The sequence below is a fragment of the Dissoconium aciculare genome (assembly GCF_010015565.1).
Source record: "Dissoconium aciculare CBS 342.82 unplaced genomic scaffold K489scaffold_17, whole genome shotgun sequence".
Classification (NCBI taxonomy): domain Eukaryota; kingdom Fungi; phylum Ascomycota; class Dothideomycetes; order Mycosphaerellales; family Dissoconiaceae; genus Dissoconium; species Dissoconium aciculare.
Window position 1 is genome coordinate 284,688 of NW_022984967.1, and position 25,412 is coordinate 310,099.

Sequence of the window (25,412 nt, forward strand, 5' to 3'; positions counted from 1 at the left end):
AAATACCACACTTCTCTCCGGCGATGATGGTCGCCCTTGGTTTGGCCTTCATTGCGACCCTGTACATTGAGTGGGCATACGCTATTATTTCGCGAAGCCTTGGGATATCGCATCCAGAAGTTCTGAGCTCATTGTATGGACTTTTGTGTTCCAGGCCCCGGAAACCTTCGAAACGAAGCACATCCTCAACACAACAGATCGCGAGATGTCGTAGCACAGGCCACCTGTTTCGCAGGCCCTTTCGGATCTTGGAACGCCATCTCGGATTTCCTCTAGTGTTTTTAGTGCCACACGTTGTGCTTATCCGGCTTTTCAAATTGGATGGCCTCGGAAGAAACGGCTTCTCGCAGACGGCGCAGTATGTAACATGCGCGAAAACCAGGTCAATATCCATGTGCTCGACAGTAAGGACCCGTAGATCGATAAGTTGCGCGACGGTTTCGCAAGCGAAAGCTCTTGCACGGGTATCGTCATCCATAACGCGGTGCCAGATACGACAATGCTCGCAACAATACTTGTCATCGTAACCCGGAATCTTGTTTCGAAAGGGATTTCTAGCAGGACGATGAGAATGAATTCGGCGGCCATCCAGTTTGCAACGGCCTCCTTGTTTGGCGAGTTCCGCCTTTGCGTTCAGAGTCCGTGTCCTCGCAGCCTTGCTGAACTTGAAGGATAGCGCGAAGGGATGCATACGGTTAAGACCACGGAAGCTATGCAATTCCCCTGGAGGGCAGACAGAGGTAGAAAACGATTTAATCTCTGTCCGGGCGATAACTTGTGCGCCAATCGTGATTACTTCCCCAGGCGCGGCTTCCGGGAACACCTGGAAGTCGTCCATGAAGATCGCCTCCCATCGTAAGACGATCTTCTTAACCCGGACATATTCTGCAGGATCTTTCGGGATATCGAATGAACATAGGACACGTATGTGCATTCGAGTTCCCTTCGGCAGGTTCAGCATATGGTGAGATGCGCCAACATGCTTCATGGAGCCAAGGAAAATCCCGTTCTTGAGATAAACCACCCCAGCCTCATAAATCTTGAACAGCCGAGCGAATGATCCTTCGCGGCTTGTACAACTGCCAATATAGATCAGAATGATGGAGCCGTCCGGCAATTCGTACCAAACGATGTATACGACCCATTTGCGCAGGTCGCTCTCGAAAATCGGAGCTATACGCAATAAAGTCTCATGATCGAGAGTCGATCTAGGGAGGTTGAGAACGTATTTGTTATCTGGATGCATGTTGGCCAGCACAAACCGAATCTCGAAATCGACATCAACTCGTTTCAGTGAATACGCTCTGGGCTTAGCCATGAGTGAAGCTCTACCAGCAATTTTCTCGTCGGCCTCATAGTAGTAACGAGTCCAGATATGACGAAATCTGCCTTCGAGGACATCAAATTTCAAGCTGCTGGTGTCGAAATCATTACGAATGTGCTCAGAGACATCAATCGCTTCGAATGCTGCTGGATCATACTCCTTGTACTTGGCGCGGATGAAGCGGCCATTGCGTGCTTGCAGGTGTCCCGCATATCTTACTCGCCATTGTTCATTCGTCAGTTTGTTACTGTCGAATTCATTCGGCGTCTCTTCGGCTTCCTTTAGCGGAGCGGCAGTTGGATCCGCCGCACAATGCTGTTGACCTAACAGGCCAGACGGAGCTGGTGTCGATCCGAAATCCTCGACCTGGACATTGACAGCATCGTCATTGCCAGCGCAATCCGAGAGAGGCTCGTTGTCCAATTCATATTCAGAACTGAGGCCATACTCAGAACCCTCATCCGACTCATCGCCCGCCGAGACATCGCCGAACTCGTCGTCACTGCCAACATCTTTGTTCGCATCCTCCCAGTTGGCTTCGTCGCTCTTGCTGTCGCTAAGGTTCGTGTCAACACCACTTTGCTTATCCGGATCTAGGATCGATATGGCGACAGAATGAGCGTTAATCCGCCTCTTTTTAGATACAGCAATGCTGTCAATCGATTTCCGGACCAATTGCTTGGAGCCGCAAGCTTTGTCGGACTTCCTGGTAGCGTAATTCGTCTTCAATTCTTCTCCAATTGTCTCTGACTGAGGTGGCTCTTCAACTAACAAGCTCTTCGCCACTGACCTTGTCGTCCGACGAGATGTGGCCGTAGCCAATGTGCGCTTCGACTTCCCCTCGATTGCGGACGTCAAACATTGCGGCTTCGATGAACGTGACGCCCAATCGGAAAATGGAATCGAGGCGGTCGTTTCTTGAATCGAAGTAGCCTTTCGGGGGTCTGGCACAGAAGCTCGCTGTGGTTTCGAGGGATAGACGGCATCCTCAATGTTATCAAAGTCAAGAATCGTTTCCACAGACTCAGAGAGAGGTGTGTTCAACAGCGAACCCAGGGAGTCGTTATCATCCTCAGAGCTACGAGTAAGGTCGACGACATCAATCGGCATCAATTCAACTTGCGGAACTGTAGGAGGCCCAGACGCTGACGGGCAAATCGAATGGCTGCGTTCGATTTCTAAAGTCAAGGCTAACAGATCTTCGTCGGCGCCAGAGAAAAGTTCTTCCACAATGGGAATCGAGGCCGTGTCGTAGTGACTCGTCGGCATAGTGACTAGGAAGAGCGAAGTCCGTAAGGGAATAGAGACTGGCTGGCAGTGGTTTCGTCGTCAAGTATTGCGAAATCACTCACTTGTTTCGATCTGAGGTCGTTGACTTCAATTGATTATTTCCATTCAAGACTCACAAACGAACATTAGTGAACAACGAGATCAACTACGACTGTACAGAGGAAGGTGAGACTGGCTTCAGCAATATGCCTGTAATTGGTATATGTGTACAAAATTCCATGAAAGTCTGATGTCCATCGATACAGCATTGTCGATCTCATCGTACTGACGGGCTAATTGTGCTCTTGCCATTCACGGACAGCCTGCATCTGGACTAGAAGTGCACCAAAGACTACCTCTAAAGTGGTAAGTACGAGGAAAAGGCAGGATTAGCAGGCGTGAAGGTCCTTCAGACACAACTAGGGTCGGTCTCAGCATCATGCCGTCAGTACAGACCGTGCATGTCACTGACGTCTCCTTGGAATCCTGTACTCCTCTCTAGTCGGTAGCAACTTCAGGCAATCACAGGCATGAAAAACTTGCTTATTTATCACGTAGAGAAAGTCAATAAGCCTCGACAGCTGTCAAGTTTGAGGTTGAGGCGCTGGTAACGCGAGAAGCGTGGTAGACGTAGCCACAGTGGCACTCACAAATTTGGCAAAAATTGGAAATCTCGCCCATCAGCTCAGATTGGCAGTTGTGACGGAATGCTTGCGAACTATACTCAGGTAAGTTTGACAGCCACCGGGGCAGAGTTCTCACTCATCTATAAGTCTTTGAGCGGAAGGCGCGCTCGGTGCGCCCGGCTTCATCAAGACGCCGGGCTCAGAAAGCTACAGAAAGCAACCTTGGAAAGCATGATTACCTAGGTACCTGAGTTTGTAAACCACGTACAAAGGGTGATGACTCCAAAGGTAACTACCTAGTAAGGGAAAGTGGGATACCGCGTCCCTGTGGTTGTGCCACACTTGGGCACATGGTGATGTGAGACGGTCGATCATTATGTACATCTTAATGCTTAGCCAATCGATCGAAATATCCATACATGTCGGTCGATTCCTTTGGAGTACGACCCTGCTGATAATCTTGGGTGCTGATGAATGCGTCCTCATTCTGAGCGGTAGGCGAACCGGGTGAGCTGCTTTCGGTACCATCTTGTGGCGGCTCTCAACTATGGGAGAGCGAATCTGGAAAGGCGGTTTGCGTTGGAAGCGTTTCGTCTTTATCGATCGGCAGAGGAGAGTATCATGTCGCATTGCCCGGGTGGACTTGAGAATGCGCACGCCTCTCGCCGTTTGTTGAAATCGAGGAGGCACAATACTGATTCGCCTTTAACGCTCGGGAAGATGAAATTGTCGCTGTCCTGAGCTAGCTCTCATCCCTCTTTAAGGTATGTTTCTGCTCTCTTCAAGTCGATATCAGCGATAAGGCAGTAGAGCATGAAATTGATTCGGGCTTTTAAAGGCGTGACCAGATGTGGCACGGCGAGAATGCGCCTCAGTCAGGGAAACAGTTCACAATGAGATATGAGATGTAGAACACACGTGAAGATGAACAACAGAGCGGTCCTTACAAGTCGCTCGGGCCTTGGTTGTGTATTCTACCTAAACATACCATGTCCAAAATGCATATGACCTCTTAAGCTCCAAACTTGGCTGCGTCTTCTACTGTAGATTTAATCGGTCATATCTCCACATTAAGAAGAGTTTCGTGTCCCGCAAACTCAGGTGTACGTCTTGGGCATTACAAAATGTAGTACAGAATGCACCTGGGCGATCAAGAATGCAGTCGATATCAAGCTCATTGTCATTAATTGTTGCAATAGTCGTTTTCAGAACCCGTGTAAAACAATTGCAATCAGTACCAGGGCGCCGCTCGACACCGCCAAGGTTACATGACGCTGGAGGCATTTGAACAAACAAGTGGCGTCACCTCCAAGTGAAAATGTGTCGTCAACAAACAATCATCTATGTAGGCAACGACGCGTCAGCCCAACAATGGGAGCGTCACTAAAAATAACAACAATTTGGTGCAGGTGAAAACACATTCAATTACTGTTACATCTTCAAATGCTTGCTATTCTGCCTAAACTGATCGTTTCTGGCCTCGTTCTCATCAGACTGGCTATCCACTCCAGTCGATTCATGTTTCTCTTCATACTACATGACCATTGTTCACGATTCCACATGACATCTGACGCCGTGTTCCGTCACGGTCAGAGGGTCAAGATCCTCGACAGTCACCTCGAAGAGTTCCAATCCCGACTTCGCGACAGCACTCCCAGCAACACATATCTAGTCGAGCGAAACGTATCCCTTTGGAGCATTGCATCGCAACGATACGAATTCGTCACGATGATTCAACCAGAGGGAAAGCTGATTGAACCCGGTTATCCAGATGCCACTTGTTTGCTCTGGGGAATTTGCCGCAAGTACGACACCATCCCAGATATTTCCTCCCAGAATTGGCAATCGATGCCAGTCTACCTCGAACGTCATCTCTGCAATTGGGCGAAGAACAGTGCAAAGACTGTAGGCGTAAGCCTCGAGGATCTTCAAGTCGAGATCAAGAACCGGGCATGTTTCATCGACGAGTTCCCTCACGCGGCGCGAGGCCTGTTCAAACCCGTGCGCAGCGTGAAGGCAGCCAACAACAAGACCTTCGTTGCCGGTCTAGCATACCAGAATGAAGACGGAATGCTCGCTCCACGCGAGAAAAACGGAATGGCCATCACTTTCTTAACATGGCTGAAACTCGACCCGCTCGCAGACGGCACCATCCTCCCAACCAATCTCACACGTGCTCGCGTCACCAAGTTGGAACGCGAAATCCGTATGCGCTTTATCGAGGAGCTTGGAGAACCCGATACCGTCGAAAGCAACCTCATAGTCCACCTGCGTAGGCTTGTCACGCGAAACGCCGCACTACTGAAGGTTGGCGATGCGTGGACCAGGCCGGTGTTGTACTCGATCCCCCATTGGGACACTGTTCCTAACGCACTCCTGAAAGACGCGATTGTCGAGGGCTACAAGGGACATTTGTTTGAAAACGCTGCCAACATCAAGAGCAAGGATATTTCTGGCATCGATGACAACGATCGTTTCGAGGAACTGATGGACACCGATGACGATGGGATCGTCACGCATGCTGGACCGAAATCCAACAAGACACAACAGACGGCCAAAGATACTAAGAAGTCACAACAGCTTGGAGGTGGCAGGGCCGTCGCGAGAGTCGAAGTTAGTGAAAGCGAAGAAGACGACGGAAACGAAGACAACAGCAGCAGCGACGACAGTGGAGATGACGGCGGTGACGACGATGACGTCCTCCCAATTGTTCGTCAATACCGAGCCAAGCTCTGGCGTTATGGCCATGATAGCTATGTTCAATCCGACCAGAAATTGGAAGAGATGAAGTCGTGGCCATGGCACAAGTTTAAGGAGTACCGTTGTGTTCGTGGACAAATCTCTCGTGCAGCGCTTCCGCCACAGGGCACCATCTTTGGCCACGATGTCACAGGCGAGCTACTCGTGTTGCATCAAAACGGTGAAATCACGGCCAAGGAATTGCGCAAGTGGTATCCTGGCGTGTTCAGCAGCCAGAAATGCGGTGTCCACAAGGACTTACCACCACTTGGTTTGCCATACGTTATCGACAATCGCCTTGCCTGAGCCTACGAAGGGTTGATCTTGTGCGGCGAGGACGCCTTGGAGCACGACATGAGCTGCGATGTGAACGCGCTCCGCGCTTGGAACGAAGCCAACCGCAATAAGAAGCAGAAGACCTGCCCATGGCACGTCGGAACCATCGACAAGTTTCGTGCCGATACTAAGAATACCGGGACACGTCAGTGGCTGAGGAAATCGAAGTACGCGTTCCACCCCGAACAGCTGAAAGCGTTTCCAGTCGAGATCGATTTGTGGTCCCTCAACCGGGATCAGGCCTGGATCGAGGAAATGGGCCGCTTGCGCACCAACGGAAGCAAGAAAGCCAAAGCCGCAGTGGAATCGTTTTTGACTGAAGTCCAGCAGCTGAAAGTCATCAAGGGCTTTTCGCATCCAGGATACGACAAGTCGAGCGGACCAGGCGTGACAGACTACAGCCATAAGGACGTCCTCAATTGCAACGAGCGATACTTCATCGGTCGTCACGTTATCAAGGGATCATGGGCTCCTCATCCAGACGCGGTGATCGACAGCAAGAAGGCAACCGACGACAGCCCCGAAGAAATCGACGACGGTGACAATGAGGAAGAAGAGGAATCCAGTGACACCGGAGATGCTCGTCTGTACAACGACCCTATCAACCGTAAGATCTGGGACCACTACATGGGTACACAGAAGTTCAACGAGGACATCGAAAATGACATTATGCGCTTGATGATCCGCCAGCACAACCACGATCAAAAGCGCCTCGCCAAGCAAGCTGCGGCCGAATCAGTGAAGACCGATCCCAAGGCATTGTCGTCATCCTAGCGTAAGAAGTCTGTGCAAATTGCGTCCGTGACCCCTGCCAAAAAGTCTGGACAAGCTGCCTCCGCAACGCCGCGTAAAAGCTCTGGGCAAACGGCATCCGCGACCTCAAGCAAGAACGCTGGACAGACCGCCTCTGCGACTCCAACCAAGACGGTGCAAGCTATACACAGCGCCTTTATGACACCACTGTTGTCGAAGCCAGCGTCTAAGCGAAGTCAAAAGCGTGCAGCCTCCCCATCCGGTGATGACGATGAGGAAGACGAGCCTCAGAGTCAACGCCGTATCCCGCCTGCACGTCCGGCAAAGAAGACCCACAAGTGAGGTGGCCCAAGGTGTATGTATTTCGAAATCACTGTGCGTTCCAATTCCAACAAGCGTCCGGAGGATTGACGACGCCAATGACCCTTTGAACTGATGAGATTGGCTGCCCTCTGACTTTTGCTCCTGATTTTCGTATTCACTCGTACGCGCGGTTTTTCACGATCCCAATGATGCTTTCGATTGTCTTTTGTTCACGATTCCACTGATGGAATTGATTACAGATGTAATTAGCTTCTTTGAATGGATTTGCTTGTAAGCACGTATCAAGCTTGTAGTTGCTACTGTCGAGACTTCGTGACGACATTAAATCTTCAATGTATGCAGCTCCACATCGACATCGTAGTAGGCACCGAGTTGGTACAACACAACGGTGTCAATTCGATATATTCAAAACCTTGCTACGATTTTAAGCTGCGGCAATGATGTAGTGAGTATATTTACATTTGCGTGGCATAATTGAATGGTGGGCCATGACCATGAGCGGGTTTCAATACAGTTACTAAAATTTCTAAGGTTGTCACGTCACCAACAGACAAGAGGAAAGGCAGGGCAGGGCGGACTAAATTTAATCGCCATCCCTGCGCAAGCCATCCGTTCCGTCACTGCTACGGCTGTTATGGCTTTCACACGTATCAACAAAGATACATCGGCAAGCTCAAGTGAGAGACCAAGCATTTACTTCAAGCAACATCACGACTGCCAGCGCGTTCCTGCTCAAATACGACAAGGAGAACTTTATTCTCGATGGCATGGGCGAACAGCGTACGAGGCAATGGCTGCCTCAAACCCGCATCTCCGGGCGGGCTGTTTCTGCGGCTGTCGACACTGGGACACCTGTACCTGTATCTCAGGCACGAAAAAGGCTTGCGGAGTTCTGAACAAGACCCGGAAACGGAAAGCCGCGCGCGGGACGATTAACGCCGGTGCAACCACCAGCATTATGCGAGCATTGAGTACTACCATTGTGCACTTTTGAAAACGAATCGACAATGTTGAGAGACAAGATTTCAAAGCCTCATCAAACTGCGATGGAGTCATGTGGAAATTGAGCGAGCCAAGAAGTTGCATTATTCATTGTTTACATCATATAAAAGTCGTGACAGCGATTCTCTTTTCATCCGTCTTCAATGGTCCCAACGATACAGCACCGCCCACGCCTCAAGCGTTACGATGTTGTGCATGCGCGAGGGATACTGGCCGATGGAAAATCCACATGCACCAGGCATGTCCTTCCTCCACGTTCATCGTCGCTGAAGTCTCAGTAGTAGGTCTTGCTAGGCTTTGGGTGGTGGGTCTCGTTGTACAAGGCTTCTGCGGGCGACAGAATGATCTTGGCGCCGGTTTCAATCAAGTACAACTTGAATTGCAGGAGCTTGATAGCAGCCTCGGAGAGCTCCTCGAAGGGGTTCTCTTTGCCGTAGGTGGGCTCGGGCTTGTACTCGCCACGGGCGTAGTGCTGGCTGGGAGCAGGGTACTCGGGGGCAGGGTGGTGAGCCTCATTGTATGCGGCCTCGATAGGCGAGAGGATGATCTTGGCGCCCTGAGACAACAAGTATAGCTTGAACTTCAACACGGCAAGAGCGGCATCGCTGAGAACCTCGAAGGGGTTCTCCTTGCCGTAAGTAGGCTTGGGCTCGTAGCCACGGGCGTAGTGAGTGGCCGGGGCCGGGTAAGCAGGCGCCGGGTGGTACTTGTCGGTGTACTGCTGCTCGAAAGGCGACAAGATGATCTTAGCACCTTGCTCGATGAGGTATAATTTGAATTTGAGAATAGCTAGAGCAGCGTCGCTAATGACCTCGAAGGGGTTGACGGCTGGAGCAGTGTACTCTGGCTTCGGGGCACCGTAGGTGGGCTTGGGAGAGTACTTGGGAGCGTAGGAGTCAACGCTGGCGTCGGCAGCCTCGGCGACGGGAGCGGCGTAGGCAGCGGTGGCCGCGAGGAGAGTGAGGACGGAGACACGCATCTTGAGTGGTAGGTACGGAAGAAGTGAAGTTGTTGATGAAGAAGGGCTGGTTTGAATGATATGCTGCGGATGAGGAAAACTCCAAACTGTTCGAAGACGTCGGGAGACGATTATATATCTTTGAGGAGGCTCTCATTCACGAGCCAATAGCTTGAGCCGCAAGGGCTTCCGAATACAGTGGTGAGCATATCTCTCGCCAGGAGTTGTGACATATCGCATCATGACGGCCAGAACTGCCATCACTGTGGTGATCATCGCCCAACGCTTCATGCAGTCATGCAGGCATAGTCCGAGGTAGCGAGTAGTCGGCCGAAAGCGATTGCACCATTTGGGTCCTTCAATGCGGAGATCTCCGTTGTGATCATCGCGTGGTACCCTCGCACCCTCGCCCGGACCTTGACGGAAAAACATCGATGGAAGGCGAGCGGAGAAAAGGCCCGTGTCCGTGGTGTCAACGTCGTGACGGCATTGGCCCACGATGCAATCGGAGGTGCTGAGCCACTCGGACGCAGGAGACGTGCGTTTCGGCGGGAGCTTGGGGACTGCGCTGGCGTTCTCAACGTGCGCCTGAATCACAGAGACGGCGGAATTATGGCGTCTTTCGTGCCCGGAGCATCCTCATCATTGCCAGCATGATAGATCCGCTATACTACTTTGATCTTGCGACGTCTGCAAGCGGGAAAGTACAGGGAGGTCGGTGTGGGCGGACCTGGATCATGCTGTCCTGCGATAACATCTCTCGTCACTATGATCACACATGACGATGGACGAATAGATTAAAGATCAGCAGATGCAGCTAATTCCTGGGTCAGCAATAGAGATTGTGTAGTTACAGCATGTCGCATTGGGAGTTTGGCGAGAGATAGTGACCACCTGGAATTGCCCGGGACGCCGCCACGGCAGTGCGGCAGATACGACGGTACGACGGATTTGGATTTGCACTCAAATCCAGGTACCCGAATCAACCTAAGCGTCGATCATTGGATCGATGTGGGTCATGGTCAGGCTTGGCGCTGAGAAAAGAAGGAAAGAGAGTCTAGTGTTGGAGGTGATTTGTAAATAGACAACACATGAGGTGGTTGGGAAGGTGGGAAGGCGAGCCACACACCATCACGTGTCGGCTACAGTCATCTTCGATACACCTACATGGGCAGTTATCATTGGGGTGACCCCTACTTCTCGCTTCTCCGACCACACATTCGGCCATTCCAGGGCTCTCCCAGGGCTTTTTTTCACTTTTCCAACATGCGGGGCCCCGGGCAAGCTTTGGGCGTCTGCACAAGCTTTTTCCACCTGAGCTCCCAGCTTTCGATTGTCGGGTGCACTCCATATTCGCCAGTGTCACAGCTCTGCGTGTCTCCCGCGTGGGATCGAATTGTGCGTCTCGATGACGGTTATGTTATTTCTGCTGTGCTGACGACCGATCGCGATGCTGGTTAGTTGTCGGCGTAATACGTAGCAGAATTCATTGAATACGGGCGGGAGGTTGGGATGGATGCCCGATTCGATCGGCCGGCCATGATCTGCACTGCATGTCAGCGCTTTGTTCCTTTCTGTCCCGCGCTGTGTCCTGTCTGTTGAAGCTGCCTCGGTATAATCGTTGGCGAACAAAAAAGCGCGGACGCGCATAAATTTGCTCCTTGTCGTGATGTCAGGAACCGATCAAATATCAAATGTAACCTCAATGGACATGGACTCTGATTCTCTTCCAGCTAAGTTTCGGGACGATCTTCCAGTATTGACTAATTGATGATGTCAATCACTATCATGATCGCGACCTGAAGCAGTCATGGACGCTACAACTAGATTTAGCATGTAACATTCTTGGCTAGCGTCGATTGTGCAGGGGTGCGGCTTTATGCATATCGGTACTTTTCCGTGTCTTTCAACGGCTCGTCCTTGCTGCACTGGCCTGTTCCTTGCAGCGTTCCAGGGGCCCTGTCCTGCTCCTGTGAAGACTGGTGAGATGTCATACTGCCCAGTGCCGATTGACCATTCATTCTCACAGATCATCCACAGCGCATGCCTCGGTACACTGCATTGTGGTGTCGTCGATTGTTCGCGTGTGGACAGCATGCTTCCGCGCGACATCGCATATGACAAAAAGCAATTCCCACCAGGCATGTGTTGGCGCAGCCGTCTCATGCACCATGTAGTGTCTATTGTATGCGATCCCGTGCCGTCTCATCATCATCAATGTGGTCAGCCTCCACATGCACCTAGAGCTGTGCCTCTCCTGAGATCCCGCGCCTCCCGGCCTCTCGACGTACATGCACTATCCTCCACTAATGTGCTTATGCACAATCCAATGCTGTTGGTACCGCGACCGTCGAATTAGGCATATGCACTCTTGCACATGCCGAGGATTTCTGGCCGTTTTGGGCACAGTCGTGTAGTCGCGGTAGTGTGCATCCAGCTTTGCAGCTTTGCTGGCAGCTACAGCACCTACAAGCTCCATAGAGTCGGCAGTGAGATAGCTCAGAAGACCGCCGGACCTTTCGAAGGTTTCGCCGCAAGATGCGAACCTGCCCGAGAACCCGACAAAATGCACCTCCCGGTACGACCATGATGAACGACAGGCCAAGTGACAGGTCATAGTGTATATTGTGTGGAGATGTTGCTAAGGTTCTACATTTGCTTGCCAGGAGTCGCCTCCGTCCATTCACATGCTAAAAATGCCACCGTCATCCTTCGCGATCGTACCGACTTTCAGGAGTGACGCACATCTCCCCTGCAAATCCGGCCCCGCCCGACCGCCGGTGCACGGCTCATCCTCGCAACGCCTTCTCATGCAGGAACTTCCCGATAGCTAACAACAGCACAAAAGGAAAAATCCGTCCCTGACCCGAATGGGCGAATGCATTCCCATTATCGGAGCATTCGTGCAGGTCGCGTCGCTCAACCGCAGATTCTGATACCGTAGCTATAGCTGCCTGCAGACTGCAGCAAGCCCTCCTCACGAAACAGCTGGATCACTTCGTTCTCGAACGGCCTACGCCTGGGACACGTGCGCCATCGCTGCCCGCCCCGTCAACATCGCCAGCACCATACCACTTGCTGCGAATACCTTGAATCGCAGGTCGATCTGATTGAAAGTCGCCTGGACAAGCGAGTGCGCGACCCGCAGCGCGACATACATCCATGCAAGAGCTACCGTTGCAGCATCCGTAGCATTCAGCGCGTGCAGCACCCATAGAATCGCGAAGAATGTCGTCGGCTGCTCCATCAAGTGCGTGAAATTTTCTCCGGCGTAGAATATGTGTGGCGGGACTTTTTTGAGCTCCTGCGAGACTTTTCGTGGATCGGACATGTCCACCTTGTACTTCCGGTATGCTGGAAGCCGGATGGCGTACATCCAGACTTCCATGACGAGCGTCCATGCGCAGAGACCGATGGCGGGTCCTAGGAGGGGCTTCGGCGGTGACATCGCGACGACTTTTTGGGCGGCCTTGACGCGATAAAGTTAGGATAGCGGCGATATCGTAAACTTGATAATTGTGACTTTTGTCCGTCATCAAGCCAATAAAGTATACAAGCGAACACAGGCGAATGAAGCTATAAGCCCCTGATGATCGGAGTCCAGAGTCCGAGAGCTGGAGGGAGGCAGAGTTCTTTGTTGAGAAGTCGCCATAGCTCCACAAATTACGTCACATGAAATTTGCTCAGCTCCATCCGCCAGAATGAGCGCCTTTTCCTGCATCGCAAGACTGACCACAAACGTTAATCGCCTTGCTATTCTGAGCTTGCCATGTGATTGTGGTCTTTTGCTCGAACTCTAAAAATCCCCTTCTGGCATGCCCTGCCGAGCTTGCAATCACATGAAGGCCTCTATCGTCCTCGACCGATGAAGTTGCTAAAGAGCGAAGCCTCATCGACAAGTGGCATCGAAATGATGGGCCTGCGTCAATCTATTGCGTTTTCATTCCCGAGGACGTGACAGGATGCATGCAGATTCTGTTCAATCGTGTTCTTCGATGTTGCAATCCGGGAGCGCGATCAGGAGCTCCCGCTTGAAGCTACGAAACCCTGGCATCAGCATCATGATTTGAGACCCGGCGTCCCCAGCAAAGCCACTTGACGAAAGCATTCAACAAAAGATGTCTGTCGACTACAGAAGCGAGGCATCTCTCCTTTCTTGCACAACAGTTCGGCGTCTCGACACAACCATAATGTCCCGCTGAGGCGCCAACTTGTGGCTTCCGACTTTGCGACGCGACCAATGTCACTGCTACACCTCCGCAGTATCCAAAGGCATTCAAAGCAGTCGCCAACCCGATAACGAAGGTTCCGACGGCCGTACCGGTATTTCTATCCTCTCCTATTCGTGAAATGTAACACTTCGAGTGACATCGCGGAGAAGAAAAACATTGACAAGGATTAAGTTCCGGCACATCACCACATGAACATATTCGACATCTGCAACAGCCAGGGTCCTCGGCAGACCAGAAAGAGTTGACAAATCGATGGCTCAGGCGATATGAAACATGTCTCAGACCCTTTGATGAACAACCGGACAGCTGTGCTTGCAAGTTTTTCTTCAGCACACTACCCGAGACGTTCTCGAAATTTGTTCGAGAATGTCATTTTGTGGCGAGTGCGGTACCCATCCGCGCAACGCCACAACGCCAAACGGCGACGAGCCGAAAGTCGCAGCGGGGTTGCTGCACCTCGCGGGTGACATTCTTGCTTCGTGGCTTGTGTGTTTGTTTCAACACATGTCAACAGACAATAAATGTTTCGTACGAGGTCGCAGCCTGGAAAGATCTGGCCGAGGCCTAAGGTGTTTTTCTCGTGGTCGATTCAACCACGTTATCGCAAACCACCATAGCCGAGCGATACAGCGAGTGGCGCACCACGAGCCGAGTGCGCGCTGGGGAGAACGCCTCCTGGGCGCGCGACGAAGTCTAGATCCGACCCTCGTCGGAGTTTACAGCACGCGTGGCTTGTCGCTGTTTAAGCCTTGGTGTCCCGAAAAGAAGGCACCACACAATTTGAGTTGCATGAACTACGAAGCTGAGGGCCTCCTTCTACTGCGACGGGGTCTCTTGCAGGGACAGAAGCGATGCGAAGTACTCTGTCACCTGTCATGGGCTGTATGATGCCCTCTTGTGTCTTGTCTCACAGCTATCGTATGAAGGCTTTAGTACGTCCAAATCAACAGAAGGTAGGTGCAGTGTAGCTCGCTCATGCGGCTTGCTGGGCGAGTCAACGGCCTCAACTATAGGCTCGGGCTTGAGCAAAGTTCCGGTGAGTACTCAGACGGGCTGGTAGATTTTCGTTGAGAAGCGAATATGTGGTAATTGTTACTTTCCAAAATTACCCAGGTATAATGGGAGCTCACTGGGCATATTCGGCAATGGCGCTTTGTGAAGTTGACGGGCTTCGGGCTTCGAGCGTTCTACATCGGCCGTTTCAGTGTGATCGTTTGTTCAAGCCGGAAGAATTCTTTTCAAGCATCGATGTGAAGCCGTTGCGACCTTAGGGGCTTCAGGAAAAGATTCATGTTTGTACATGCGCTGGTCGAACGAAGCTGCGGGACGGAGTTTCGATGTCGGTGTGGTCTCTTTACCGACAGCCTTCTCTTGACAAGCGTGAAGCACTGCTGAGTACAAATGTACGTCAATCTATTGACCAGCACATACCAACAGCTTTTTTGGGAAACGCAAATGACACTTCCATGGGTCACGAGCTCAGCTTTCCCAGATTGTTGTAGCAGCACCACGCAACGAGTATTGCATCACAGGTCGACTCGGCGCCGAACGGACGCCTGCCTGACGAACGATGCGATGCGATGCCTCGTGCGACGTTCGAGCGACGTCAGAGCGCGGACGGCCCGGTTCTCGTCAAGCTGCGATATCGCGAAAAGAGACAGGATTGCACAAATGAAGCACTCGAAGAACGAGGCTGAGGACCTTCACTGCTGTGACGGAGCACCTGCGGCGACGGAGTCGCGGAAAGCAACAGACACGCCGCGAACGTCTCGATCACCTACAATGAGTCGTGGGATAACCTTTCGTGTCGTTTGTCATGACCCACTGCTGTTGAAATCCACCAGCCAAGGTCAAAGTCGGTTTCTTTCAGCGCAAGGTGGGTGTAGCATAGCCCGTTCACGCGGCTTGCTCGGTCGATCGGAAGTTTTCAGTAACGCGCCCAGGACCCAGGCAACTTCTCGGTGAATGCTCGAACGAGCTGATAGGACTCTGTAGAGGAGCAAGGACATCGTGGAGATCGCTGGTCGACAGCGTAATCCTAAAAGACGTACGTGCATCGGTAAAACTGGACGAGGCAGTCCGATGACTCATCAGATACTGGTTTCAGTTGATGACTAATAGACCAGCTGATTTAATTTGGTAATCTTGGGAACAGCGCTCGCTTGACTACGCCAATCTATGTATGATCAACAGATGCACGCAGATTGGTACTCGACAGGATCTCACACTTGTCAACAGAAGGCAATTATGGTGATGAAATGCCGGGTTCGCGCATCGCAGCAGCATCGGGGCTGCGATTGCACATCGATAATTGCAATCACGATCCCGGAATGACTTATGCTCTGCACCTGGGCATGTGAGAGTTTCGCACACGAATTCTCTTAATTCTTCGAACATGTGAGTCTCAAGCCCTTGGAATCATTCTACGGGGCTTCAACAAGGAGCACATCAGCGTGCTGAACACGAAGCACACGATGCTGATTTCGATACTAGTTTGTGAGCAGCTGATGGCGCCAAAGATCATAGAATTCTACTCTTCAGATTGGACGCTGCTTGGTGATAGAGCTGGCTTGTCTTCGCAGATTTGTCTCATTACAGGTATGGCCGAGCGCTACCCTTTCAACGAAGAACCCATTCGCTCTGCCAAGTATGACATGGGCAGCGAGGCGACAGACCACAAGAGAGGAAGACACCGCCCATTGCCCGAGGGGAATCCCCGATGTGACAATGCCGGCGATGTACGGCGAAGGGGAGGAGAAGGCTTTCATCAGGCTCCAGCAACAGATCATGCAATCATCCGAGGACCAGTCCATATCTGCCTGGACTGATCCCGCAAAGACCCTTGAAAAGGGTTGTGGCATGCTTGCAGACAGTTTTCTGAGATCAGGAAACGTTAGTTCCTCTGGTGAAATACTCCAAGGCTCCTCGCCAGTTCTCACAGCTAACGACCAACGGATCACTAAGCCCTTGGGAGTCAACGGCAACGGAATCATCGTCGCTCTTCTCGATTGCCGGGCTGAGGGGTGTGAAAATAACGACCGCGTCGCGATCTGTCTGCGCCGAATCACACAGATTGATGCTATTGCCCAATATGAGAGAATATATGCTGATGCATTAATGCCAATGTGCTTCTGAATGTCGACTGGAAGATGTCTATGTACGTCAATTCAATGGTCTCCAGTGATCGAAAGCGAGATCTTGCATGTAAAGCTTGACATTTGGACCTATCGCCAAAGCTGCAAAACTCGCAGACCGCATCGATCAAGGAGGTGACGAATGGCAAGATTCATCAGTGCAAGTACGCCGGACCAAGAAGAAACATTTGATAACTCGGAATATTCGAATCCGACGGAGTACAGGGCGCATCTGCAGCTCAAGTTGTGACCTTCGCAGCGTCAACACGTCTGAGCTTGCATCATGAGCTCGAGAGGGCACATCGTGATCAAAATTCGAACTTCTGCCCTACCAATTTCTCACTCAGCTCCCACAACAGCTGTGCCTCTGTGGCGTTCGTTGCCCAAGACTTGACGGTCTCTTGAGGATTTCTTGGATCGGCGACATGTCCGTCAAGGGTGTATGCGCCGTTGTATGCTGCAACATGTCAGTCAGAAGCCCGACTGACGCAATTCGTAGCAGATACGACTTCCCACCTTTAAGGCTCGGCTCGAATGCGGCATAGACATGAGTCATTGCGCCCTGTTCGAGAGACTTGAATTCGAATTCTTTCCATCCTTCGAAGTTACCCATCCATCTATCAGCCTTGACTATAATGATCATTCTGTGTTAGCGTATGGAGTGAAATTGAATCAGATTCGGTTGCTCACCCAGGTCGCCGAAGTCCTTTTCCCAGTCCAGGTGGTTTGAAAGATTGGTGCCAATCACACCAGGATGGAGACTGGTGGCTGTCAAACCACGGTGACCCAGCTTCTGTGCCAGGGAGACGGCAAACAACATGTTTGCAGTCTTCGTCTGCCCATATGCGAGCCAACGATCATAGTTTTCGCCGTCCTGTCCGCCTTGTCAGCTGGCTGGTGAATCACGATCAAAGGGAATGGTTCTCACATGAAAGTCGTAGTCCGCGAACCGAAATGGGGACAATCGATGGCCATCGCTTGCGACATTGACGATACGAGGTTCTTTGGCAGCCAAGACTTTCTCCAATATGAGGTTGGTAAACAGGAATGGTCCCAAGTGATTGGTAGTGAGCTGCAATTCGAAGCCGTCCGGACCCACTTCATACGGTACAGCCATGATTCCTGCATTATTGATGAGCACATCAATGGTTGGGACATCACTCCATCCGAGCACCTCGGCAGCCGCTTTGCGCACGCGGTCGAAAGAAGAGAGGTCCAATTCGAGAATCTTCGTCGTAACTCCTGCCTTGTTGACAATACTGGCAGTCTCTTCGATCTTCTTGATAGAGCGGCCGGCCAGGATGATGAGCTTCGGCTTTTGTGGACTTTTCGCAATTTGCTCTGCGAAACATGCTCCTAGCCCTCCAGATGAAACGCCGGTCAATAAGACGGTGGTACCAGCAATCTGAGATGCAAGGTCCTTGACGACAACGTCGGCAGTTGTCCGGCTGCTGTATTTGTGCGACATCGTGGCGAGGGGCATCACATGTGTCTATGAGTCGGGCATTGCCTTCGAATATTTATGTTACTTCTGAACTTCTTGAATCCAACATCGACGTCATTTCTTGTCGCTGTCCCATCCACAGAGGGTTGGCGTGAGCACATACCTATAGACCACAAGTCAGAGCCTTTGCGTGCTCGTGATATATCCGCTTATCACCGTTATCACCGCGAGGACCGCCTTGCTGGACTAAATTTTAGTGAAGAGCTTCTCGCACTTATGCGGGTGGACAATGACTGACTGACCATGACTCATGGCTTTGACATGAAGCAGCTGAGTCATCTATTGGAATTCTCGCATTGTCGCGGACTATGATGAGGCAGGATCATGCGACAGGAAATGGAGTCCTGTGTACGATTTGCGGCGGTGACAGTGCATCGCGCGTGTCGTTTGACTAGGGTGCTTGGCCGATGATTTGGTGGGGCACTAGTGACCTCCCACGAAGTGACCAGCTCACGCTTTGTGGTCCATTGGCGGTTATTACTATCAGCGACCCTGCAATGGTTAGCAATACGAACCCTGCGAAAGCGGAATCGAACAACGTCAGACAGCGGGATCCCCATACACGGCCTTGTCTTTTGACCACTGGTGGTTGTGGCTCGCTCCATTTCCGACTCGCATGCTCCAAGCAGCGTATGAGTTCATTCAATACCAAAGCCGAGTTTAATCGCAAGCGCAGGCACCTCAACGAAACAGAGATTGCCGACATGCCAATGACAGACGTCGCAGACCCAACCCAAAAACCTACCGTGTATTCCATCATGGGTCATGAACGGTCTGTCGAGCAAGATTCACAGCGCAAATCGTTCGGTCACAACTCTTCTCGCCGGGATGATTAAATCTTTCCGGCACCTGTCGACAACCAGCATGCGCCCCGGGGCATGGAGATGGCACACGCTGAATCCACGTGAAGCCATGCGAAGCCGTAATACACTTCCGATGACCTTGCGAAAGCTTCAGAGGCGATGTTGCAACTTCGCAATGACTATGCCTGTACATAGTCTGGACCCAGGGATATGGGCTGCAACGACGGTGAAGCAGTAAGGAGTGGACATGGGAGACTGCATCTGGGTCGACGATATAGCTCAATCGGTAACTTTGAGAATTGTGTTGTGTTAGCGTGAGAGTGGCTGGACATGATTGTTGCTATTTCCGCGCGTGAAATACAACACCTGCATATCGTTAAGCTAGCTGCCCGAGTAGCCAAGAAAGTAGGCAGGCGCCAGCAATCGATCTGCAAGACAAGATGTAAGAAGATGTCCGATTTCGCCAAAAGAAAGAAGTCAGAGTCGTCGCATCAATTACCGGACAAGAATCACTTCTCGTTTTCTAGGCTTTTTCTGGCTCTCAATTTTTATCTCGGCATCTTCCTCCAATATCGTGCCAATCATGGCGACCTTCTTGATCACTGGCGGCAACCGCGGCCTGAGCTTGGCATTTGCCAGGGAGCTTATCTTTCGACCGGCGAGCGCAGTCTCGAAAATCATCATATCAACACGCAAACAGCCCGCCGACTTGGATGCATTGGCGAAAGGCTCGCCCTACTGGGGTTCACGTGACTAAATCCGACGTCACGGACAAGGCATCAATCCAGAAGCCTTGGCCGTATGTCGAGAAGGCTCTTGGCGGCAAGGGCTTGGATTTCTTGATCAACAACGCAGGCGTTGCGCACTGGGCAGATGACGGCACGAAATCGATGTAGGACACTGACGGGTCCGCAAGTCACCATATCGTACTACTGCTGATGGAAGCGATATCCTTGCAGGAACAATCTCGAGGAGATCTTCAAGGTCAACGTACTCGGCGTCCACTGGGTGTCTCGCACCTTCCTTCCGCTGCTCGAGAAAGGAGAGCTGAAGAAGGTTGCGAACATGTAAGTGACGCCGGCACCGCCATCATCGATATTCCTCGGAGTCACACCGCATACGCGACACGCTCTCAATGATGGCTCAAAATGTCTCCCATCAGTGCCTCCACTGTAGGCTCGATTGCTCTTGCTCCAGCATACAGCTTCATGCCGGCACCGGCATACAAATTATCTCAGGCGGCTGTTCATCCTCTTACAGTGCAGTACTCTCTCGACTATGAGAAGCAAAATTTCGCATTCATCGCCATCTCTCCCGGCGTAAGTGGGAAATTGGATTTTGCTGATCGAGAAGGGTGCTGTGCTAAAACACCGTGGCAGTGGTTGAATATGGAACTTGGTGGTGGTGATATGGCTGACTGGACGCCTGAGCAAGGTGCTAAAGCATCGCTCGATATCATCTATCGGCCAGATGCTGAGAAAAACGGAAAGCTCCTCAAGGTGTTCGTGGACGGATGTCAGAACGCAGAAGGTCCGACCAGGTACGACGGGGAGAGCGCTCCATGGTGAGTGATTTTATACGCGCGTCCTGCACAGCTTGATGTTATGTCTGCGTGTTGAGGCGAATATGATGCTCGTTAATTGCTCTTTGGTGTGGACGAGAACGGGACAGCTAGGAAGATTGGAGAACAGAAACGCGCTCGTCACCCCCGCGTGTTAATTGCGGCGACGGGATGAATTTAACCCCAACCCTAAACTTCAGTGACACCTGGGCACCTGAATCGTCCAAGAACAACATGCATACTGTGTGCATCTCGATAATAATAATATGTTTATCCTCTGATGGTAGATCACAAGAAGCCAATCGTGTGTGATGTCTTTTGTTATTCAGTGGACCTTGCCATTCACGCGCCGGCACCTTCCCCTAGAGCAAGGATGAGTTCAGTCAGGACCGGATCCCACCTTGCTCCTTGCCGTTCCAACAAGTCTCATGGAACATATTCTACGGATTCTAGGAAGCTCATTGCGTTCGAACAGCGAATGAGCGAAACGAGCGGAATATTCTTCATGGAAGTCTCCATTATTCATCTACCGAACTTTCAATGCCGTCACAACACGTGTTGCGGATTAAGGATGTTTTGCAACCAGATGTCGTCTTCAACGGCAGCGGATTTGCGACTCCGCGAACTGTATTTCTAGCACATGATGCACGTCCGGGCGCCGAGAGGTCATAATATGCTAGGCTCCAAGGTGACCGAAAAATGCCGGCTTCAGCCTACAGTATTCTTCATGAGTACATAGGCAGTCAATGATTGAACGCAGGGTTGTGTGCATTCTCTATTCAAGGTTGCGTCAGGCTTGGGACTTCCAAGCCTTGCAGGGCTGTTGCTCCTCCCCATGCGCCGCCTTGCCGGAAGGTGAGAAGCCCGTCCAAATCAACGCGTAGTATTCTCGATCGGTAAGCCGTTGCGGAAGTAGACATGAGCCGCCGGAGTTTACCTCCAGGGTCTGCCCCTGTGCATATGGAAAGGAAAGCTGACAACCGTATCTGCGTGTGCAGAAACAGACGCAAACGGAGTCCTCAGGCCGCTGATCAGTAGTGCTGAATCGAACACCACTATTTCACCTCTCGTGCGAAAGGAAGGATTCACAGTGATCAAAACATCGGAGTGCCCAGTCCGACCATAGATCGACGTTCTTATCATGGAGATTTGCGCATTTTCAAATTTCACCAAACTCCCGTGATGACGGTGCGGCTGGAGAAACCCGGCTAGGCCACGGCGCCAGACCTGTTCCTGAATTTGGCAGCGCCGTGGCGCCGCCTCCTGCTCCTTAAGCTTTCGCTAGCCTTATCGTGAACCTCCAACGTCGTTCCCCCTGATATCATAATAACCCACAACGGCGACTGGGTGGACATGATAAGAGGGCGATCGTCTTGTCTAGTGGGCCTCCTTATCTCTTACTCGAATCAAAAACAAATTTGTCGCGGGTGATGGATGTGCTTTGTTGGTGATGATTCATCATGACTAGTGCTTACCCCCGAGTGATTATCTTGATGAGTTCATTTCGTAAACGCTCGAGCATCGGTTGCGGATCACCGCAATATTTGCTTGAAACCGATGATCGTTTGCACTCTTGGAATTTTTGACTCGGTAGCTGGGAAGTTTCTCTCGGAAGATAGGACTACACGTTCTTTGCCGGCCGAAGAGCCAGAAATGTTCAGCGGCTTTATGCAGCGGAACCGCAGGGGACCCACTGCACAGGGGACCCACGGCACCGCTTCCACGTTTCCCCAATTGAGCCACTGGTCCTTCTGAGTTCGTAGGAAGACAGCCATGGGTCGTCAGCGCATGGGGAAAGAAAGTCTATCTTGCGAATTGGAGTCATCGGCGCAAGTTGACACATGCACTGACCCGATCATAGGTACCGTGGCCGGTAGTGTAGTCTGATAACGAACCTTGTTGTGATGAACAATGCGACCGACGGCTCGAATGTAGAGTCGAATCACAGGAATCATTACGGCTAGCGATAGATGATGATCGGCGCAGGTGCGCTAAGGACATTGACAACCACTGATCGTGATTATCGACTCGATGAACAGTTCCATGGTTGTCAGAAATTCACATAAGTATCCGCATGTCCAGGCCAACAAGAACTCTCCCTTTCCTCATCAGCAATCCAGTCGCAAGACCAGTCACTCGTTTTCAACGCTCTTTCACCAGCTCAACCGGCTTTATTTCCATTAACAACCTCATCACCTCACCTACCAACCAACACCAAACCAACCATCAACATGCGTTTCTCCGTCATCCTCCCCTTCGCGTTCATCGCCAGCGCCTTTGCGCTCCCAACTGTCTACACCGGCTCGGCTGTCGCCGTTCGCCAGGAGATCCCTCTCATCAAGGAGATCGACACCGTCCTTGACAACCTGGGCTTGACCCTCGACAACACCATCACCGAGCTCCTCGACTGCCTGGGACTCGGCAAGGTCGACAGCGACCTCAACGACCTCCTTAAGGAGCTCGTCGGTGCCGTTGACAAGACCGTTAATGGTGTCGATGATGTCGCCGATGGTCTCCTCAAGGACCTCGGTCTTGGATCTGTCGTCAAGCTTGACCGTACGTGTCGCATTACCGCCGCCGCGGCTGATGATGATTGCATCAATTACTGACCACTTTTTTCAACAGAGGATCTAGAGAAGGCCCTTGGCCTCAGCCCCGAGAACACCATCGGTGAGCTCCTCAAGAGCCTCCACCTGATCCACTAAGCGTTCGGCTTGTAAATCTTTGTGTGTCAATCATACCCTACGCAATGCTGGCCTGGTGCGAAGCGATCGGAGCGCGAAACAACAAACCATAATTTCAAATCTCGACTTGTGGGATCTCCTTGATGGGGGTGGGACGAGTAACACCGGGGATTATTAGGTCCTTGGTACCTTTCTGAACGATGATGTCGACTCTGCTCGATGTGAACTTTAATGACAATGTGTTTTCGCCTGAACCAGTGAATGTCCTCGTGATTTCTACATGCCGCGTTTGTGATATCATCCGATGGCGTTCATGTTGCGGAGAAAATCGCAACACTCATTTGCTGTTCTGGGACAGTTATCGATTGTTCAACTCTTCAAAATTTTCATCAATCGTTCGTTGTTGTGGATTAGTCATCGTTCGTGTTCGGCCAAAATAGCTTCGAGAGTGCTGCAATATCGATGTGCATTCTGCCACGGACCGAGACATCGGAGCGCACTTGTGAGTGAGAAAGCTATAGAAGCACAATGATCGATGGTCGAATGATTGCGAGTATGAACATTTTCTGTCGGAAAAAGCATCCCCGAAGTACCAAGAAGTCCAAATTCGGGAAAGGTATTCGCGAGATTTGAAGGGAATATATTAAAATTACTTGGGGCGGATGTTGCGTACGCGATGCAGACGATAGCTGCACTGTACATGGTCCTCGCGACGTGGAGTGCAGGAGTATCGCTCAAGCGAAATTGAGCCGATGCGTTGGAGATACTTGCTGCATGCACGAGGCATCTCTTTGCTCGATCCGTGGCTGTCCATTCGCGTATCTCGCCGAATGCCGAGTCGTTGTCATTTCGTTGGCCGTCTTTGCCAAGTCGTCGCTCGATCTGATCAAAATTACAAAGCAGCTGGATGAAGCAGGCATGAAACATCAGCTTGATGTATAGCCTATCTGAGGCCTCAGAATCCAGAACTTCAGCGGAGCGCGCTAAAGTCTCGATGAGAGTCAGTTCGAGCCTGTCCAATTGTGCTTGCATGAAGTTGGTCTGCGCCAACCTGACCTCGATGATCTCGGCTAGCATTGACTCGAGAAATGCACAAGCTGAGTATACTGAACAGCGCGGCGAAAAACCATCAGACTCGGGGTTTGGCTCTGGCGGGGCCATCAAAAGAGCCTCATGCCACCTCGTCGCTGATTTGAGCTGAAATATAGCATCTGAAGCAGCGAACATGGTTTTCGAGGGTGGCATCCGGAGGACTGGCCGTCTTTGGAAAGTTGCTGCAATCTCGCCATCGTGGCACTGCAACGCATTTGCAACTCTGATACATGTTTGCAGGCTGATCCATTCTTGCCATCTCGCCACAAGCGACGCCTCGCCATCCGCAGCAGCTTTATCCCTTGACATAGGTCCAGCTCTGAAAACCTCTTGGAAATTTTCTGCGGAAACGCAAAGCGTACCATGAAAGGCGCGAGCAGTGGCTAGGTGCGCAACCTTTGGAGAGAGTATTGCAAATGTTTGACCGATAGTCGCCGCTTGAATGAGCGCCAGCGAAGCAGGTTCAAAAACATTATTGGGATCCCAAGCCACAAGTATGGCCTTTTGAATACCCTCAAAGAGATTGAAAGCGTGTCTCAGTGAGTCGGGAGAGCCTTCGGCTAGTGCCCCCAGAGAGCATATAGACAGCAAGAGGAGCGGATGGGCTCGAGAGGGAACAAAGGAAGGCAAATGCACGACAGGTATCAGGTGCCACAGTCGGGTTGTATAAGCATGAAGCGCGCGATTTAGAAATGATGTGGGTGGTAGCCATGGATCGGGCAGGCGGTGTTGAAGACTTGTGGTGAGTTCAGATCTGCTCAGTTCTTCCCGCAGCTGTTCGGCGGAAGGTTCCAACAGCGCGTCGTCGCGAGACGGCCGCCGTTTCCCAGTAAGTCGTGTATGCCACCTGTCCGGTATGTTCGTACTTGAGCTAGGTGTAGCTACCTGTACGTCTGTAAACATAGCGGGTATCTCTGGCTGAGGGCGGAGCGGGAGCCAAGGGTTATTTGGGCCGGCATTGTTAATATCAAACGTTCCAAGGTCGCCAATGCTGAAATCAGGCCCCAGCTCAAAATTCCCGTCCCATAACGGATCGAATGGTGTTGCGGTCAAGTCAAAAGATAGTGCAGT

At 51.5% G+C, this 25,412-nt stretch overlaps 11 protein-coding genes across 11 annotated transcripts; 6 read left to right on the forward strand and 5 right to left on the reverse strand.

Annotated features, from left to right (window-relative positions):
• Nucleotides 1–1,007: 1,007 nt before the first annotated feature.
• Nucleotides 1,008–1,346, reverse strand: K489DRAFT_384792 (uncharacterized protein; the record flags this gene model as incomplete). Its single annotated transcript, XM_033605940.1, has 1 exon — nucleotides 1,008–1,346. A coding segment is annotated over exon 1 (287 nt), but the record flags the coding sequence as incomplete, so codon positions are not given.
• A 3,433-nt stretch (nucleotides 1,347–4,779) lies between these two features.
• On the forward strand, nucleotides 4,780–6,264 carry K489DRAFT_413670 (uncharacterized protein; the record flags this gene model as incomplete). The annotated part of the gene is made up of 1 exon (XM_033608067.1): nucleotides 4,780–6,264. The coding sequence occupies one exon, from the start codon at nucleotides 4,780–4,782 to the stop codon at nucleotides 6,262–6,264; it is 1,485 nt and encodes a 494-aa protein (XP_033455638.1).
• A 48-nt stretch (nucleotides 6,265–6,312) lies between these two features.
• Nucleotides 6,313–7,068, forward strand: K489DRAFT_413671 (uncharacterized protein; the record flags this gene model as incomplete). Its single annotated transcript, XM_033608068.1, has 1 exon — nucleotides 6,313–7,068. One exon carries the CDS (start codon nucleotides 6,313–6,315, stop codon nucleotides 7,066–7,068), a length of 756 nt encoding a protein of 251 aa, XP_033455639.1.
• Nucleotides 7,069–8,647: 1,579 nt separating this feature from the next.
• Nucleotides 8,648–9,352, reverse strand: K489DRAFT_413672 (uncharacterized protein; the record flags this gene model as incomplete). The annotated part of the gene is made up of 1 exon (XM_033608069.1): nucleotides 8,648–9,352. One exon carries the CDS (start codon nucleotides 9,350–9,352, stop codon nucleotides 8,648–8,650), a length of 705 nt encoding a protein of 234 aa, XP_033455640.1.
• Nucleotides 9,353–12,344: 2,992 nt separating this feature from the next.
• On the reverse strand, nucleotides 12,345–12,779 carry K489DRAFT_327384 (uncharacterized protein; the record flags this gene model as incomplete). The annotated part of the gene is made up of 1 exon (XM_033601988.1): nucleotides 12,345–12,779. The coding sequence occupies one exon, from the start codon at nucleotides 12,777–12,779 to the stop codon at nucleotides 12,345–12,347; it is 435 nt and encodes a 144-aa protein (XP_033455641.1).
• A 1,967-nt stretch (nucleotides 12,780–14,746) lies between these two features.
• On the forward strand, nucleotides 14,747–15,851 carry K489DRAFT_92748 (uncharacterized protein). Its single transcript, XM_033609045.1, has 2 exons — nucleotides 14,747–15,743; nucleotides 15,802–15,851. The coding sequence occupies exon 1, from the start codon at nucleotides 14,965–14,967 to the stop codon at nucleotides 15,526–15,528; it is 564 nt and encodes a 187-aa protein (XP_033455642.1). The 5' UTR covers nucleotides 14,747–14,964; the 3' UTR covers nucleotides 15,529–15,743; nucleotides 15,802–15,851.
• Nucleotides 15,852–16,910, forward strand: K489DRAFT_92749 (uncharacterized protein). The gene is made up of 2 exons (XM_033609046.1): nucleotides 15,852–15,960; nucleotides 16,057–16,910. Exon 2 carries the CDS (start codon nucleotides 16,213–16,215, stop codon nucleotides 16,696–16,698), a length of 486 nt encoding a protein of 161 aa, XP_033455643.1. The 5' UTR covers nucleotides 15,852–15,960; nucleotides 16,057–16,212; the 3' UTR covers nucleotides 16,699–16,910.
• Nucleotides 16,666–18,536, reverse strand: K489DRAFT_384800 (NAD(P)-binding protein). The gene is made up of 4 exons (XM_033605941.1): nucleotides 18,440–18,536; nucleotides 17,626–18,382; nucleotides 17,388–17,571; nucleotides 16,666–17,327 (listed from the first exon to the last, which is right to left on the reverse strand). The coding sequence occupies exons 2-4, from the start codon at nucleotides 18,163–18,165 to the stop codon at nucleotides 17,041–17,043; spliced, it is 1,011 nt and encodes a 336-aa protein (XP_033455644.1). The 5' UTR covers nucleotides 18,166–18,382; nucleotides 18,440–18,536; the 3' UTR covers nucleotides 16,666–17,040.
• Nucleotides 18,537–19,587: 1,051 nt separating this feature from the next.
• K489DRAFT_435050 (short chain dehydrogenase reductase) lies at nucleotides 19,588–20,842 on the forward strand (the record flags this gene model as incomplete). The annotated part of the gene is made up of 5 exons (XM_033608584.1): nucleotides 19,588–19,671; nucleotides 19,733–19,896; nucleotides 19,964–20,071; nucleotides 20,167–20,323; nucleotides 20,384–20,842. 5 exons carry the CDS (start codon nucleotides 19,588–19,590, stop codon nucleotides 20,570–20,572), a joined length of 702 nt encoding a protein of 233 aa, XP_033455645.1. The 3' UTR covers nucleotides 20,573–20,842.
• Nucleotides 20,843–22,796: 1,954 nt separating this feature from the next.
• K489DRAFT_374227 (uncharacterized protein) lies at nucleotides 22,797–23,270 on the forward strand (the record flags this gene model as incomplete). The annotated part of the gene is made up of 2 exons (XM_033603507.1): nucleotides 22,797–23,121; nucleotides 23,191–23,270. The coding sequence occupies 2 exons, from the start codon at nucleotides 22,797–22,799 to the stop codon at nucleotides 23,268–23,270; spliced, it is 405 nt and encodes a 134-aa protein (XP_033455646.1).
• Nucleotides 23,271–23,915: 645 nt separating this feature from the next.
• Nucleotides 23,916–25,109, reverse strand: K489DRAFT_309370 (uncharacterized protein; the record flags this gene model as incomplete). The annotated part of the gene is made up of 1 exon (XM_033600637.1): nucleotides 23,916–25,109. A coding segment is annotated over one exon (1,194 nt), but the record flags the coding sequence as incomplete, so codon positions are not given.
• Nucleotides 25,110–25,412: the final 303 nt, after the last annotated feature.